Source organism: Phycodurus eques, chromosome 3 (genome assembly GCF_024500275.1).
Source record: "Phycodurus eques isolate BA_2022a chromosome 3, UOR_Pequ_1.1, whole genome shotgun sequence".
NCBI lineage: Eukaryota > Metazoa > Chordata > Actinopteri > Syngnathiformes > Syngnathidae > Phycodurus > Phycodurus eques.
This window is the reverse complement of record NC_084527.1, coordinates 17626354-17644221: the sequence shown is the minus strand read 5'-3', so window position 1 is coordinate 17644221 and position 17868 is coordinate 17626354. Positions and strand designations below refer to the sequence as shown.

The 17868-nt window shown below is 38.4% G+C and overlaps 3 protein-coding genes across 4 annotated transcripts in view; 2 read left to right on the top strand and 1 right to left on the bottom strand.

Annotated features, from left to right (window-relative positions):
* LOC133400075 (guanine nucleotide-binding protein G(q) subunit alpha) overlaps positions 1-4211 on the top strand; it is a 30199-nt gene extending 25988 nt beyond the window's left edge. Inside the window, exon 7 of the mRNA XM_061672297.1 lies at positions 1210-4211. Coding sequence (XP_061528281.1) covers positions 1210-1400 — 191 coding nt within the window. The 3' untranslated portion in view covers positions 1401-4211. The remainder of the gene's footprint in view (positions 1-1209) is intronic.
* Positions 4212-5207: 996 nt separating this feature from the next.
* LOC133400647 (guanine nucleotide-binding protein subunit alpha-14-like) lies at positions 5208-14519 on the top strand. 2 transcript variants are annotated; one of them, XM_061673508.1, is made up of 7 exons: positions 5208-5328; positions 11099-11283; positions 11342-11496; positions 11996-12124; positions 12189-12318; positions 13096-13249; positions 14329-14519. In XM_061673508.1, the coding sequence occupies exons 1-7, from the start codon at positions 5208-5210 to the stop codon at positions 14517-14519; spliced, it is 1065 nt and encodes a 354-aa protein (XP_061529492.1). The 2 variants fall into 2 exon arrangements, with proteins under 2 accessions (XP_061529492.1, XP_061529493.1); XM_061673509.1 differs by having other exon boundaries at positions 5223-5328; positions 11099-11279; positions 11347-11496.
* Positions 14520-15597: 1078 nt separating this feature from the next.
* The window catches only part of vps13a (vacuolar protein sorting 13 homolog A), an 80006-nt gene continuing 77735 nt past the window's right edge, over positions 15598-17868 (bottom strand). The window contains exons 75-76 of the mRNA XM_061672296.1: positions 17383-17457; positions 15598-17305 (exon numbers count right to left, since the gene is read on the bottom strand). Of these exons, the coding sequence (XP_061528280.1) occupies positions 17255-17305; positions 17383-17457 (126 nt within the window). The 3' untranslated portion in view covers positions 15598-17254. The remainder of the gene's footprint in view (positions 17306-17382; positions 17458-17868) is intronic.

Here is a 17868-nt window from a genome sequence, read left to right as displayed (position 1 = left end):
TGATGGCCACTCCAAAACTTTGACTTTGTTATCCTTAAGCTGCTTTGTAACCAGTTTGGCAGTATGTTTCGGGTGATTGTCGTTTTAGAAGATCCATCTGTACCCAAGCTTGAACTTCCCGGCTGATGTCTTGAGATGCTGCTTCAGTATTTTCACATATTAGTCATTCCTCGTGATGACATCGAATTTGTGAAGTGCACCAGTCCCTCCTAGAGCAAAACAACCCCACAACATGATGCTGCACCCCTGTATTTCAATGTTGGGACAGTGTTCTCAGGCTTGCAAGCGTCTTCCTTTATCGTCCAAACGTAACTATGCTCATTATGGCCAAACAGTTACATTTTAGTTTCGTCAGACCACAAGACATGTCTCCAAAAATTAAGGTCTTTGTCCCTTTGTGCATTTGCAATCTTGTTTTTTGTACTTCTTTTGGAGTAATGTCTTCTTCCTGGCAGAGTGGTGTTTCAGCGCATGTCGGTACAGTACTCGTTTCACTGTGGATAATGACACACTTCTTACTAGCATCTTCACAAGGTCTTTTGCTTTTGTTCTTCGGTTGATATGCACATTTTGGACAAAAGCAGGTTCGTCTCTGGGACACAGAACCCGTCTCCTTTTTGAGCGGTATGATAGTTCTATAGTCCCATGGTGTTTATACTTGTGTATAATTGTTTGAACAGATGAATGTGGCATCTTGAAATAGCACCCAAGGATGAACCAGACTTGTGCAAGTCCACAATTCTCTCCCTGATACCTCGGCTGATTTCTTTTGACTTTCCCATGATGTTACACAAAGAAGCAGTGTATATCAGGTGTACCTAGTTTAAATACATCAACAGGTCTCTCTAATTAACTCAGATATTGTCAATAAACCTTTTACAAGCTTCCAAAGAAATGACAGCATCATCTGGATTTTCACAAACTGTTAAAAAGCACAGTAATCTAACTGTATGTAAACTACTGACTTTTAAGAAAGTAATGAAAAATTGCCTTAAAAATCCTTCTCTCGTTATTCTAGCGTTTCGCAAATAATTTTGGTAATCCTAATTTACCTAAAATAGGGAAAGTTTATTCTGATTTCATGTCAGACTGAGGGGGTACTTTTCACACACAACTCTGGAATAATGCTTCTTTAAAATAAAAATACATTTTAAATTTTCTTTAAAATAAAAATAAATTATTATTTTTATTTTTTTTTGCTCCATCCAGGTCCCCAGAGGGACCCCCAGGCGGGCCGCGAGTTCATCCTGAAGATGTTCGTGGACCTGAACCCCGACAGCGACAAGATCATCTACTCACACTTCACATGCGCCACCGACACGGAGAACATCCGCTTCGTGTTCGCCGCCGTCAAGGACACCATCCTGCAGCTCAACCTGAAGGAGTACAACCTGGTGTAACATATAGAAGGACTGCATCCATCTGTGAAGAGATGCATCACACACAAATCCAAATCAAATGTTTGCATCTAATACTAATTTATTTGCCATGTGTTGGCAGACAAGAGGCAAGAAAATTAATTGAAATGTGATCTTGCTATTTAATTAAGGATTTATAGAAGAGAGAGGAAAATAAAAGGTTTGCATTCCTTTTTTTTAAGTCGCTTTTGACTGACTCGTAATAATAAAAAAGGCAAAAACTGTGATTTTAGAAGTATTTGATTTTGATATGGATGTGAATCACCCATCTCAAACACCCCCCCCCCCCCAGCTGCCCGAAAATGCATACCAAACCTACCCATCTTGACTGCGCATGTGTGGGGGCCATTTTGCCCCAGTATTTGCAGTCGTCCTTTGGTGGAAAAACGAAATACCTTAACAAAATTGTGGCTGAATCATCAACACTTGAAAATATTGCATTTCACAGTAATCTCAGTCGATGAAATCATTATTTTCCCGCAGTTTAGCGACTCAATGAACCTGCATTTTATGCCGTTGATCTGGCTGTGACACAATCGTTTCGCGGTGGAAAATTGTCAATTGTTTGATTTTAGGTAGTGACTGAGCGGTGAAGTTGAAGACCAAATGTATTTGTACATATCCCACCACTCCCATAAAGAATAAACTACAGTATTTCAGTCTTTTTTAATATGAAGAAAACAGACTAGTTATGTCTTATCTACATTCGTAGTCAAAAGCTAAAATCATGTCATTAAGTAGGAATGCACGGAAAGTCGTTTGAGCATTTATTCTATAGCCTTGATATCCAGTTTGAGGTCCTCGTACACTGTTTGACCTCACTAGTAAGACAATTTAGCCCACGAGTACAACAACTAGGGTGTACTAGTAGAACAACTGGCTTACATTTTTCCATTCCTAGTGTCACTTTTGGCCTAATAGTCTGCAATTAAACCTAACAAACTACTGAACTGCACAAGAAACACTACTCGGCCCAACTAGTAGCCTGGACCAAACTAGTACCACCAAAATGCCCACAAGTAGTTTTGGCTCACTAGTAACATGTAGTCCTACTAGGGGGCAGAAATGTCATGCAGTTCTGGGTTTAAAAAAAAAAAGTTATCTGTAAGATGCATTAATTCTACTACTAGTTGTTAAACTAGTGCCCTGAATTGTCTTACCTGTGAGGACAGAGTGTACTAGGATATGGAATAAATGCTCAAATGGCTTTATGAGCATTTAGTTGAGATCCTTGATATCCGGCTCAAGGGCCATGCACTAGTACATTCCATACTCTTTCGTCACGAGTCGGACAACTTTGGCATACTAGTAGGGCAACTACATGTTATTAGGTAAAACTGCGCCACTTGTCAACTGTGTGATACTCGTGCAGTACTACCAGCGAAGTTGTAAAATTCTACTAGTTAACATCTAGTGCTGCATTAGTAGTGTGCAGACGTCAACTAATGCATAGTTTTGCCTCACTAGTAGCATTTGTTAAGTTATCCTAGCAGAAATGTCATACGGTAGTGGGGAAAACTTTACTAGTGCGCTGAATTTTCTAACTAGTGGGGACATAGAGCGTACTAGTACATGGACATGAAGCTGGATATCGAATAAATGCTGAAACGGCCTCCCACACGAGTGCAGATTTGATCCCGTCTGCATTTTGGCGAGCTTCCCCTTCCCGCCGCCTGCTTCCGGGTGAGCTGTTAACGAAAACGTTAGGAGCTACGTGACGTGAGATGAAAATTGATGTTTCAACTGTGCCACATTAACACCGTTTATTGTGTTTATTTTTGTGTTTGTTGTAAGATGCCAAAAGCAGTCAATTCTACACACACAGTATGCACTCCTTGGGAGCCAAATGTTTGCTTTGCCACAAGCCCCGCCCCGCAATCGCCGAGCATTTTTAGGATTGTCCAATCACAGCCTGGCTGACTGTTGCTAGGTTGAACGAGGGCAACGTGTGATAGAAGTTTGTACCAAAGTTTCTGATTGGCCAATTTCCCCCTCCCACTTTGAGTCATTTTGGAGTATTTTTTTTGTTTGTTCCCAAGAACACAAGCCTGTAATTCACATGTATTGAGGCATAGTGCAATTATGAATGCTATAATCATTGTACACATATACATATATATATATATACATATACATATATATATATATATATATATATATGGCAGCATCTTTGTTGGCTTTGTAATCATTACGTTTTTGTTTGTTTTGGCAGATTGAATGTGCGGTATTCGAAAAATATGTATCTATGTAATTGTACGTCTAATGGCTTTTTTTCTGAAAGAAAATGTTATTTACATGTTTTTGGTTTCCTTTTATAAGAGGAGAATGTACATTTTGTGTTTTTTTGGGACAGGGGGGGGGGGCGTTTTATTTCTCAGCAAAGAAACATTGTTCAGCTTCAGAAGTACATAAAGAGGAATATGATGACACGGTTCTATGTCCAGTGTTTCGAGTGGCTATTCTGTTAAAAGATTACTTCTATTTAAAGATTTAAAAATAATGTTGGCTATTTTCTAGCTGAACAGCATTTTTTATTTATAATTATTTTGTAACCATTTTTTCATTTTATGTTTCAGCTTTTTATTATTATTTTAAATTCTTACACTTTAAGATTATACAGTACATCCTAGCGTGTCCGCCCCACTTTGGGAGGGTTAGCATGTGTGACCTTTTGTTGTTGTTGCTGTTAGCGTATTGGGTCATTGCATATGATTTTAGCATTTGTCTATATTTTATTTTAAAATTAGTATTACATGACATTTGAATATTGGCAGGTATTTCAATGTTTTTTTTTTTTTTTTTAAAAAAAAAAAAAGTCAAAACTAAACACAATGTCACTCCAGTGAAGGAATTCAAATCATGCTTCCAAAATCATCACAAGACCATCTACTACTCAGCCATAGTGGTTAATTACTGGTCAAACATGATTTCACAGCACAGGCAACAATTTTATAAAGTGGTAAGGAAAGCCGTAAACTTAAAAATTGCTTTGAAATAAAAAAAAAAAGCTATTCCACTCTGAGTACCGTCATTTTCAACACCTGCGCCTCTGCAGACTGCCTGATCACCCCAGAATGTGAGTGGAAAGGATGGGGGGGTTAACGGTAACATCCTTTAACACTATAGGCTCGGGCGCTGGAATCCCCGACCTTTACCTCAGCAATATCTTTTGCACTGCACAGGAACCCACTGCGCATTTCACAGATTTAATAAGTCAATGTGAAAACATATGTAACGTAGATATAAACACATACATTTTATTCATTAACTGTATATGACTATTTATCATATTCATTAAAAACTATAGACAGACATAACGTGTAGTATTTTGATATTCACTTTTGTCCTCATCAAGCTGACGGAGCAGCACCCTAGCGCCCTCTATTGACCAGCCACCATTATTCTTTATCCTCTATGAAAAATGACAGCATCTTAGAATCACTTACAGTAGAAGTAAAAGAAGAGCTACTACTCTTGTGTGTCTGAATGACTGTATTATTCTGCCTCCCGGTGGCCAAGGTGAGCACAACAGGAGCAGCACAATGAATTGAATTGCAGCATTAAATCATGATGCACAAACTGTTTAATTCTTTACATCCTATGTAACTATGTTATTATTCTATGTTTTTTGTCAAGTACCATACAGTATTTTGGCGAACATATAGCTACAAATATTTACAACCGGCCGCGACGCAGTCGCCACACCTCGTCATGTTTGTTCAAGACCTTGCCGTGAGTGAGGAAGAGGAGGAGAGCGCGGCAACACTCGCGTGTCCACAAGGCTCAAACATGGGAGGATGCTGCATGTCGACCGAGGCCAGGGAGGTGAAGAACATCAGCGGCGAAATCGAGAAGCAGCTGAGGAGAGACAAGAACAACTGTCGCAGGGAGCTTAAACTGCTCCTCTTAGGTGAGTTGTACACATTTTAACAGGATGAAATTGAATCGTGTGTGTGGTCAGGACACGAGGAGCCGTTGACCTTCAGTGGGCCATCACAGGGCAGAATGAGAGTATTTTGGATTTAGAAACACATTAACGCTCACGTTTGATGGGCACAGTGAGTTTATTGTAGTTGGCAGTGAAGTAGACGTGCACTGCATCAGACGTGAGCTGTTTCTAATGTTTTGACCCTCTCGTGGCATGAAATGTCACCAAAATATTAGAAACAGCTGTCTGATGCAGTGCAGCTATACACACATTGTGAACTACAATCGCAACCATAAACATTCATTTGATTCATAAGCATACATTTTTCATTGTCATATGTCTACTGCTTTTTAAATTTTTAAAAATTCCATTTGTTCATTAATTTTGTACTGCTTATCCTGTTTTTCTATATTTAATTGTATTTTATGGTTTGTATTCAGTTTTAATTCATATTTGTATTTTAAATGTCAAGTTTTCTTAATGTATTTTATGATATCATTAACTTTCTTCTGCCTATTTAGTTTTTAAAATTTAATTATGTTTTTAAAAATTTGATTAAATTAGTTATTTTATTCATGTAATCATATTTCATTATCCAGTTACTGCTTATCCAGTTTCTAAATAAAATTGTACTACAATTTATTTTGATTATATTCTATTTATTTTATGAATTTATTATTATTTTATTTGGTTCATTTTATATTGTTTAAAAAGTATTAGTTTTTGTTTTTGTTTAATTTATTTACCAATCTTATTTTATTAGAATTTTAAAATTCAGGTAACTTGTATTTGTGAATTGAATTATAACTTATTTTATTAATTAAGGTTTTACCTCTTATTCTGTTTCTTTTTAACTTCATTTTCATGACATTTCCCATCCCTTATTTTATTTCATTTAGCAAAGGAATCAGCTTTGATACAATTGTTAAATTGTCTTGTCATTGAATTGTGCAGAGGTTTACCTCATAGAGTGAGCAGTGAGTGCCCATTTAGTAGTAATGAAGCTCATGCTAAAATGCACTCAAACATTAACAAATAGAGATCTAAACTTACAAAAAAAAAAAAAGAAGAAAAAAGATTCTTACTTTTATTGAGTTAATTCATTAATTACAGTATTTTCCTTCTACATTGCCACCTTGCTTCGCAAGCATTTTGTGAGATTTGTTTTGGTAACGACATACGTGAGCCCTTCGAGGGATGCGAGGCCTGGGTGTGGCGGCCGTGGTGCGTTCGCGGACCACATAGCTGCTGTGGCTGCCCCTCATGCAAACTCATGCAAAACAAACCTTAAGCTAACGGACACAATGTAGGTTCCCTTTTAGAAAAAAGGTGTCACGTCGCTGCCTCGAGTAGAGTTGTGTATATAAAGTCATTGGAAACTGTGAGGCAACAGCTCCAGCTGGATCAAAGCCTCCAAGACAGGTCCACACTTAATCCGGAACAGAAGTGCCTCTTGCTGGAACGTTGTCTTAACACCACATATTTTAAATTCATGGGAACATTTTACAGACAAAAACACGGTTGTGCTACGGACTCCCCGGTATTCCCCATCGTAGCAAACCTGTACATGGAGGACATGGAAAGGAGAGCTCTGAACTCCTTTAGGGGAACAAGTCCAAGTCATTGGTAGAGATATGGGGATGACACATGGGTTAAAATCAAAAGGTAAGAAGTGCAAGCCTTCACCAAACAATAGAATCAAGTTCACCCGTGTGGATGTCAAAGCCATTAAGTTGCCTTTTTTTGGACTGTGATCAGAATCAGCTTTATTTGCCAAAGTATGTCTAAAAACACACACAAGGAATTTGTCTCCGGTCGTTGGAGCCGCTCTAGTACGACAACAGACAGTCAATTGACAGAGAACACTTTGGAGACATTAAGACATTGTTTTTTTTTTTGTCAGTCACTGAGCAGTAAAGGGTTGCTAGTTATATGGTAATGCCGGTAAAAAAATTTTTTTGGACAATTGTGCAAAAAGATGCAGAGTCCTCTAGCACTTACAGCAGTTCAAATGACTAATATTGCAATAGTCCGGTGCAATGACCATTGTGCAAAGGGCGCCGAGACTTCAAGGAGTGTATGCGGTTTAAAGTGACGAGTAGTGCGATCATCTGGGACAATGTCGGTTGTGCAAATGTTACAGATACTCCTCAATCAGTGTGCAAATGGAGCAGATGCTACTCTGGCATGAGTGGCCAGTATATGGAAATAGTGCAGCGTGGCGAGACAACTACAGTGAGTGCACGAGTAATACATAATTGGCCCCACAGAAATGTGACAACGAACTCAAGTCAAAAAATTGCCAGCGTGTTGTAATGGAATTGTAGGTTAGGTGTTTAAGAAGTTGATCGCAAGAGGGAAGAAGCTGTTGGAATGTCTACTAGTTCTAGTTTGCATGTCCACATTGGAGACGAACGAAATAGGAAATACAAGTTTACGAGGTTATGGTTGAGTGGAAGACACAGCACAATGGACTCTCTTCCTTCTCTCATGGGATCTGGAAGCCGAGTGAGTCCTCTTTTCAAGTAACAGTCAGTCCACTCAGCGGCTCCTTATCAAACCGGTTCTTGCTTGTTCTCAGCCTGAATGTTATCAGTATGCCTGTAGTGCATGTGTGTGTGTTCATAACATAGTGTGGTCCGTTTTAACAAACAAAAGCTAGTGTGTGTGTCCTAGTGTCCTGTAAGCAGCAGCATAGAAATACAGCATACTTTATATACCACCCTCTGGAACACAAACCGGGCGTTATCGGTACCCTACGACACAGAGCCGATCTCGTTCCGAGCAGCCCGCGGGCCAAAGAGAAAGCGCACAGACACGTTGAGGGAGGCTCTCCAAACCTGTGGTTACCCCAACTGGTCATTTGTCATTTGGATGAGGATGAAAAAGGTGGATGAGACCGAAAAGATGCAACAATATTGTCATTCCATAAGCATCGAGAAACTCAGAAGGATTTTCAACCAACACCACATTCCGGTACACTTTAAAGCTGGTAACACCCCGAGACAAAGGCTGGAGACCACATACTCAGAAAAGTGCAGTGAGGAATATACAGATACATACATTGGGGAAACCAAGCAACCACTGAGCAGAAAAATGGCACAACAGAGGCGGGCAAACACCTCAGGTCAAGACTCAGCAGTCTATCTGCACGTCCAAGAGAAACAGCACTCTTCTGAGGACAAAAATGTGTTTATTCTGGACAGGGAGGACAGACGGTTTGAAAGAGGGATGAGAGAGGCTATATAAACAAAGGTGGAAAAAAACCTCGCTTAACAGAGGAGGCATCACGTCTCCCACTTACAACGCCGTCCTTTCGTCCATTCCAAAGCAACTAAATCATTCTGCCTCCAACAAACAGCATGGCCTCCTTAACCGTTAGGTAACTCCACGACCACTTTACAACTGAATGGAATATCAATGAGGCAGTTCCCCCCCCCCCGCAACGACTCTGGTGGACGGACAACGGCCTAATGGCCAGGCGGCTTAATGGCTCTCCCTCTTTTTTGCGTTCCAAAAGAATGATTCCATATGTGGTGTGGGGCAAGCCTCTAAATTGGAGCATAAATAGTTGAGTCTTCCACACAAACACTGGCTAGTGCGTCCTAACTAAGCCTTGGGTTGGAATGCACGTGCACAGAGAGGTGACATCAAACGAAGCCATAGTTTCATTTTCATCCAGCTTTAGGTCTGACCTTATCAACAAAGTCCATTGAGAGTTTTGGACGTGGTGTGTACTATTGCCAACCAAGGGTGCTAGGATGTTGGCCACATACTTAGAAATGTTCTAAGTAACAGAGTTGATGGTTCTGACAATGGGTCTGAGAGGTGCTCCTTGATTATGATGTTTTCAGCCTTTCTCAGCGATGTCAACACTTTTCTGGGAGGCTTGGGGGCTTTGGCGTTCGAAGGTGCTGCAGACACTTTTAACCTGATTTGTTCCCCTTTGGTGTCTGTTAGTTTGTTATTTCTAACAGCTGATTCGGTCGCTGTGATCATATCAACTATCGGAACTTGTGCTGTCGGCAAAACTCAAACCTTTGGCCAACATCTTCTCTGATTGGATAAGTTCTCTCTCTGACAAGTTTTTTTTTTTTTACCAATGTATTGTGTACTTCTCCATTGTCAACTAGTACAGTTTTACTAGTTACCTTACTAGTAACATGTAGTTGTCTTACTAGTGTGCAGAAATGTCAGGCAGTAGTGGAAAAAAACATTACTAGTAAGACACGGTCGTTCTACTATTGCCCTAAATTATGTGTACTAGTTGACATCTGCATGCTACTAGTACTACTACTGAAGTGCTAAGTGTGAACTAGTAGAATTTTATAACATCACTTACAGTACTAATAGTTGTTAATGAGTGCACAGTTTTGCCTCACTAGTAACATGTAGAGTAGTTGTCCTTCTAGTGTGCTGAAGTTCTACGAGTGAGAAAAAAGTGGACAGTAGTACGTAGACCTTCAGGTGGATATCAAGGATAGTGAACGACTGCCCAACCAGCTTTCCATATGTATTGTTTGCACGCAAATGTTAACAAGCGCGTCAAGCTCAGTGATTCGTTGTGCCCCCTCCAAGCAACTTGACTTGTAAACAAGATGCATTCAAATGTATTTGTTTGCTTAGGTCATCTGGCAACTTTTCTTAAGATATCCCAACGGCAGGGGGCTAAAAATCATCATCAGAACCATAATCACTAGTCAATGAAAAACATGTATAGTAACTCCACATTTTTATATGAAAACAAGATGCAAAGAATAATTATGTTTCATATGAAAGAGGGGGGGAATTAATTTTGAGCTGTTTTTAAAATTATTATTTATGATCAAATCCTTACCGTACTGTCCAAGTCCACAGTTTATTAGCGTCACATTCAAAACTATAAATTATATAAAAACAGAAAATACAAAGTATGAGGGGAAAAAAACATTTTACAAAATTAAAAGGGGTTTAAAAATAGAAAGTGCCATCACACAATGGAAGGAGAACACGGCGGAAGTTATATAAAAAATTTTTTTTAAAAAAAGTTCACATCCAGTTGCAGCTGTTTGCCTGAGATCCTTTTGGCTTTTGGCAGTCAAATAAAATGCAACCAAATCATGCAGCTTTCTGTGTGTGTGAGTGTGCATGTGTATGTCACTTCTTACCGCCGTAAGATGGTAAGAACATACAGTAGTTGTTCTATTCCCAACGATGAGCAAAAATCATTAAAAAATGTGATAAAAAAAAAAACCATGACCAAATCCATAATTATGAACAGAAATTATGACCAAAAACATGACCAAACACATAAACAGATACAAAGTCATGACCAAAAACCTTGACTAAAATTTACAACCAAAAAACATGACCACAACCCCTGACCAAAAACCATGACCCAAATCTTGACCAAAAAAAAAAAAAGAAAAAAAAAAAAAATCAAGATAAAATAATTGAGGCAAAAAATCCGGACCAAATAAAACGACAAAAAGTTGTGAGCAGAAACATGACCATGACCACAGCCTTGACCAAAAATCAAGATAAAAACAAAAGACCACAAATCCGGACCAAAAATTATGACCAAAAATATGACAAAAATCATCACCATGACCCTGACCAAAAATCAAGGTAAAAAAAACAAAACAAGACCAACAAACATGACAATAAACCCTGACCATAGATCATGACTAAAATCATCACCATGACCATTAACAAAAATGACCAAATGTCACGAGAAAACCAAACCAAAAACCTGCACAAAATTGTGTCCCAGGCACGGGCGAGAGCGGCAAAAGCACGTTCATCAAACAGATGCGGATCATCCACGGAGGAGGATACAACGAGGAGGACAAATGCAAATATGCTAAATTGGTCTACCAAAACATCTACGCGTCCATGCAGACCATGATCCGAGCCATGGAGATGCTGCACATCCCTTTCCACGACGCGCGCCAGCAGGTATCGACTCTCTGTACCGCATAAAACGCAAACTGTGTTAATGGATCCTCCACATTAGATGAGCGCCAACATCCTGCTGGAGGTCGAGGTGGTCAAAGTCGACCACTTGGATCAGGAGTACGTGGCGGCCATCAGGGGATTGTGGAACGACGGCGGCTTTCAGGAATGCTTCGATCGCCGCCGGGAGTACCAGTTGTCCGACTCCACCAAATAGTGAGGCTCGAGCCCGGTCACCAAAACGACACGTCACCGAAAAACACCATCATAATTTGACAAAATAATCCTGACGAAAAAGCATAGCATGAATGGTTTCAAAAATCCTGATTTACATTTTTTTTTAATAGAATAAAACAAAAAAGTCCATAAATCATGATCAATAACCATGACCAAAAACATTCTGAGCAAATCATTACGAAATATCATTAACAAAAAAAAAATCGTGACTCAAAGCTGTGGCCAAACCCTTGACCAATACCCATGACCAATACGATAAAAAAACAATCAGGACGAAAAACAAGAAGTATAACTAAAACCAATGACAAAAAACAAGGACAAAATAATTCTTACTAAAAATCCAAATCCATAACCACACCTATGACCAAAAACATGACAAAATTATTCTGACCAAAACCCATGGATGAAAACCATGACCCATATGTTTAGAGCCCTCACGCGTGACAATAAAACCAAATTTTCCTGCACGATCCTCCAGCTATCTGACAGAACTGGATCGCATCTCGCAGCCCTCCTACGTACCCAACCTTCAGGATATCCTGCGGGTCCGCATTCCCACCACAGGCATCATCGAGTACCCCTTCGACATGGAGAGTGTCATCTTCAGGTACCGCCCAGTATACCGGACTGTATATACAAACAAAAATACCATTTTCCCATTGTGGCTTCAGGATGGTGGATGTAGGCGGTCAGCGGTCCGAGCGCAGGAAGTGGATCCACTGCTTCGAAGGCGTTACATCCATCATGTTCCTGGTGGCGCTCAGCGAGTACGACCAGGTGCTGGTGGAGTGCAACAATGAGGTGAGGGTGCACCATCGCCACTCATTATGTCAGTCCATGACCAAAGCCATCAACCAAAACATCACCAAAGCAAAAAAATCTTAAAATGTGACCAAAAACCTGCTCCCGAGAATGAATCAAACTCATGGCCCGAAATATGACAACAAAGCACCTACCCCCCAAAAAAGCCCCAAAACATGACCAAGAAATGACCCTAAAACAGGGCCACGAACTATTTCCAAAAATATGACCCAAAAGAGACCAAAAACATTCCTAAAAGTAATGACGAACACACCAACTTGACCCACAAACTGAATAAAAATCATGACCAAAGACGTGCTCCACCAAAATAACTAACAATCATGGCCAAAAACATGTGGGCAAAAACTAAAAGTATCAGTAACATGACCCACAAACTGACCTGAACCATGACCAAAAAAGCGTAACCCATAAACACAATCAAAAAGAAGGACAGAAAGAAAATGACCAAAAACTTGACCCAAAAGACATGATCTAAAACCATGATCCAAAATGATAAATAATGAGGACAGAAAATATGACCAAAACGGTGACCAAAGACATGATCACAAACATGAACCCCAAAAACCATCACCAAAAACATGATACAAAAATGAACCCAAAATGTGACGCAAAGAAAATAAAAATCATGACCAATAACACGACCCAAGAAATCCTGATCAAAACCTGACCCAGAAAAAAAGAAATCAAAAACATGACCCAAAAACGCTTTACTAAAGCTCCTGACGTGACCGACGACAATGTGACGTATTTCGTCAGAACCGCATGGAGGAGAGCAAGGCCCTGTTCAGGACCATCATCACATACTCATGGTTCCAGAGATCCTCCGTCATCCTCTTTCTCAACAAAACCGACCTCCTCCGGGAGAAGATCCTGAACTCCCATCTGGCCGACTACTTTCCGCAGTTCTCCGGTTAGTCGGTTCAAGAATCCTTATCCCAAATCTGATTGGACATTACAAATTAGTGCTGTTAGCATTGCTCGAGCAAATACCGGTTGATTGTTGTCGCTCTTAAAAACACATTCTTTGGCTCAAAACTTCGCAACAACAAAAGCACATTTACGTTAGCTCAGACTGAGTCAGATCTGAATCCAGACTGCAAATGAATGGATCTTGCGCAAAGTCACCACTGGCTAATTTATGCATACCCTACCCATAAAATGAGTGGCCACAAAGATTTGATCCCCCCCCCCCCCGACCCCCCCTGCTAGTAGAGGCAGGACTTCATCACCAAACAACCGTACACTTTGGTTGCAGTTCAGTGCATGCTTGAAATCTCAACAAAAATTAAAACCTCTATCTCCACATTTTATTGGTCTGAAAAAAAAAAATCATTTTCTGATATAAGAAACAAAAAAAAACTCAGAAAATTAAACTATGTTCAAAGTTTGTCATCCAATTTTTGTCAGAAAATTTAATTTGGGTTTCTGCAAAAAAAGCTCCCCATTTGTTTTTTAAATTGTCTATTATTGATTTTATTTTGTGTCTGTTGGTTTTCCGATAAAAACAAAACTCATATTAAAGCAATTATCTGCCACAAACAAAAATAGTTTTTTTCTTTCAGAAAAAAAGCTTTATTTTTACCTGAAAAACCAAAGTTTCCTGCATATTTTCATTAAAAAGATAAAAAAAAAAACGAAATGCCTGGAGCTGCATATTTTGTGATACTTTTGGTTTTATCTGAACACCAACCAAAATAAAAAGTATAAATTGACCAATCGACATGCTTTTCGATGGACAGTGATGTGTTTCAGCAAAAAAAGATCAAAACTACAATAACTTTACTTTTCAGATATAAAATAAAAGAAATTCATAACATTAAAGCACAAACATGGAAATTTGTGACTTTTAAATGTGTATTTCTATATCGTGGATTTCACTTATTGTGGGGTTGGTCTGGAACGCAAATCCTTGTGATGGAGGGTGGATTACTGTACACAAAATACAAACACAGTCCGTGTTTTGGCTAATATTTCGTGTGTGGCGTTCAGGGCCTCGTCGGGACGCGTGTGCGGCTCAGGAGTTCATCCTGAAGATGTACCAGGAACAAAACCCGGACAAGGACAAGAAGTTCTACCCGCACTTCACCTGTGCCACCGACACGGAGAACATCCGCTTCGTGTTCGCCGCAGTCAAGGACACCATCCTGAGACAGAACCTCCAGGTCTTCAACCTGCTCTAAACACCAAACCCCCATTCTTTACACACTACCCCCCCTTTATACGACTGTATATGATTTCTTTTAATCAACTTACACTTACAATTGTCAGAAGAAGTAAAGCTCGCACATTTCCTCATACTGTGGCCACAGGTGCAAGAGTAATTCATTCTGTAACCAAGTTTGTTATCAAATCATTGTTCCCCATTGACAGAAAGGGAAATGCCATTAATCCGTTCCAGACGCCAAAACTGTTTTTGTTTCATGTGTTTATAACGTAAAATAGCAGTATTGCATGAAACAACATTAAAAGATGATAAAAGAGAATGTATAGAAATAAAGTGGGTTCATAAAGTAATTAGTATACTTAGTGTCGTTTTCGAAAGGTGAATGTGGCCTTCAAGGGGCGTGACCTAGTGAGTGATGTCAGTTGGCAGGTTGCGCTGCATGTGAGCGTCTGGGCGTGAGTTGTGGCCTACAGCAACCCCTCCTGACTGTACCCTAATTGCTCCAATCATTTTTGACTTTTCTCGGGCAGCTCGTAACAAAGTAATAAATAAATACATAACATTGACCAAGGGGTGGCTCGTTATAACTCAAGAATCTCATAAATTGGGGCACTCAAGTCAAGGTATCACTGTAAAACATGACATTTATTTATTTAAGGGATGGCATGAATTTTTCTCAAACTATGACTATTTGGCGTGCCACGTCGATTAGAGCACAGGCCACTATTTGAGGAAACACGGTACAACAGGTTGGTGTTATCTTATTAGTTGCGGGGCTTACCATCTATTTGAGCAGGGGCTATTATTTGAGGAATTTTTGTTTTTAATCATTGTAAAATACAATAAAATTAGCCAAAGGATTTTAATTTCTGCAGTTGTGTTTAAAAAAAATTCAATTTTATTAACACTGCTAGCTTCATCCTTGTTGGTGCCTTACTATTTATTTAATGTTTACATGAAATAACCCAAGTTGTGCATTGGCTAAAATCTCAGGAGTGGTTGGAAAAACAATTTGTATTCATGTTCAATAAACAACTTTATATACTCATTAAGGGTCCGGGTTTGTGAGGTGAGGAAAGTGACAAACAAGCAAGCACACTGGTAATTCTTTTATTGAACAAAATGAAGAAGCCACAGCACTGCATACCTATAAACATACACCAGCCCCAAAATATAATAAAGCAAAAATCTTAAAAAAGAAAAAAAAGTGGTAATAATTAGCATTGCCTTCTTTTAAATATACTTTTTCTCTTTTATTAACATGGTTGGTCTTGCATACCATTACTATCCGATGAGAAGCCTGTACAGTATCGCCAAAGTTTTTTTATTTTTTTTGCATTTTTAAAAATAAAGTGGGGGAAAAAACAACCAAAAAAATTCACTGGATTAAGGCATGGCTATCTAATTTTGTGAGTTTGTTCATTTTTATCTGAGGGAAAAAAAAGTCATTTCATTGTTTTTTTAAATCACAAAATTAAAGCTTAGATTTTTTTTAAATACAAAAAAAAAAAAAAAGTATTTCTGGATGAATAAAAATCTGGATGAATAAAATCTCACAAAATTTAAGATTTTATATTTTTTTGGGCCTAACACAACAATAACAAAAATAAATAAATTCTTCACGATTTTGATGAAAAGAATAATCTCGCAAAATTTATGATTTCCAAATTTTGTAAATTAAATTTTCCAAATTTTGAAAATTAAAAAAAAAAAAGTTAGTCGCAGATTGTTTGAGATTTTTTTTTATATTGGTCCACACTCTCTTTACTTTATATTTTACTATGTGTCCCCCAAAATTTGTGAGTTTTCTTCCTAATCACAAAAAACAAGCTTCTTTTGCTTTTCTGATAAAAAAAAAACAAAAAACAACTCACCAAATTAAAGCATTTACTTCCAAATATTGCTGTCCAATCTTGTCAGACTCCCCATGTATCTCCAAATTTAGCAATATTTTTTCCAACTTTGTTCGCATAAATATATAGTTTTAGCTGAAATTTAAAAGAAAAATCAATACATTTTTGGGAGGATAACAAAATTTTTTTTAAACATGAATCATAAAATTTGTGAGTTATTCAGTTTTTATCCCAAAAACCCCAACTAAATATTTTACTTATAAGTTTTATGAAAAGACCCACCAAAAATGCAAGTTGTTGTTATCCCAAAAACACAAAGAAAAGGCACAAAATGAAAGCCTGTATATCCAGATTTTGTGATTTGTGAAAACAAAAAAGAATTTGGAAAATTGGCGATACAGAGATGCCTGTCATTGGACGGTGATGAAATAAAACATAACATTTTAACTCTGCTTCTATTGAGCCTATTATGTGAATTGATCTATTTATATTTATGTATATACATACAATATTAATATACAGCAGATCAATACAAAAATGGCATGCCTCGTTTACTCACACAGTTCAGAGTTTTAGCTTGCGAAAATGTATGTAAAAAAAAAAAAAAAAATTAATAAAAATACTGTATGTGTCGCTGAGTATTAAATGAGTCATTCAGTGAGCGTGTGACGTTAAAAGTCAGAGCGGACAAAAGGTTTGTTGGTAAACTTGAGATTTAACTCGATGGAAAAAACTCACTTATGCCGAACGCGCGCATGAGGTGAGGGGAACAAACAAAGGCACTGATGGACATGAGCTTGTGTGTGTGTGTGAGTGTCAACCCATTTGAGCTGGATATCAAGGATAAGGAATAAATGCCCTAAGGACTTTCCATGTGCGTGTGTTGTGTTGTTTTCATTCAGTATTTGGGTAAAGTATCCCTGGCATCCTCCAGTTTAGCGAGAACCCACTGAAAGGACAACAACAAGTGAGATCCTTCTAATCCAATCGAACACGATGGTGACTAACGGAAGGACGGTGACTCACCGTGGCGATCTCAGGTGTCTTAAAGTTGATGATCTTGCCGAATTCTTTGGCGTGGAACACCGACTTGACTCGCTCCTGCGCAACAAGTCGCATGAAGGGGAAGAAAAGATGTAATCAAAACTGAATAAAGTGATGTCAAGCCTGTTGGAATACTGATGAAGTAAGTTGAAACAAAGTGAGGATGAGAATCAGAATTAAGGTTAATTATGGATGAAAACAAAACAAAAAAACCTCAAGATCAAAACATGTATTGCCCCAACAAAGTGTTTTTCTTCTCTGATTTAGATTTTTTTTTAAAAACCCCAACAACATTTAGAGATGCATGCTTTAATTTTGTTTTAAAGATTTGAAACATGAGGAAATATTTTTTTGTTTTCATGAAACTAAAAAACAGTTTTGGAAGATATATGCATTGATTTTCAGAAGAGAAAAAAAAAAATAAAAAAAAAAAAAATATATATATATATATATATATATATATATATA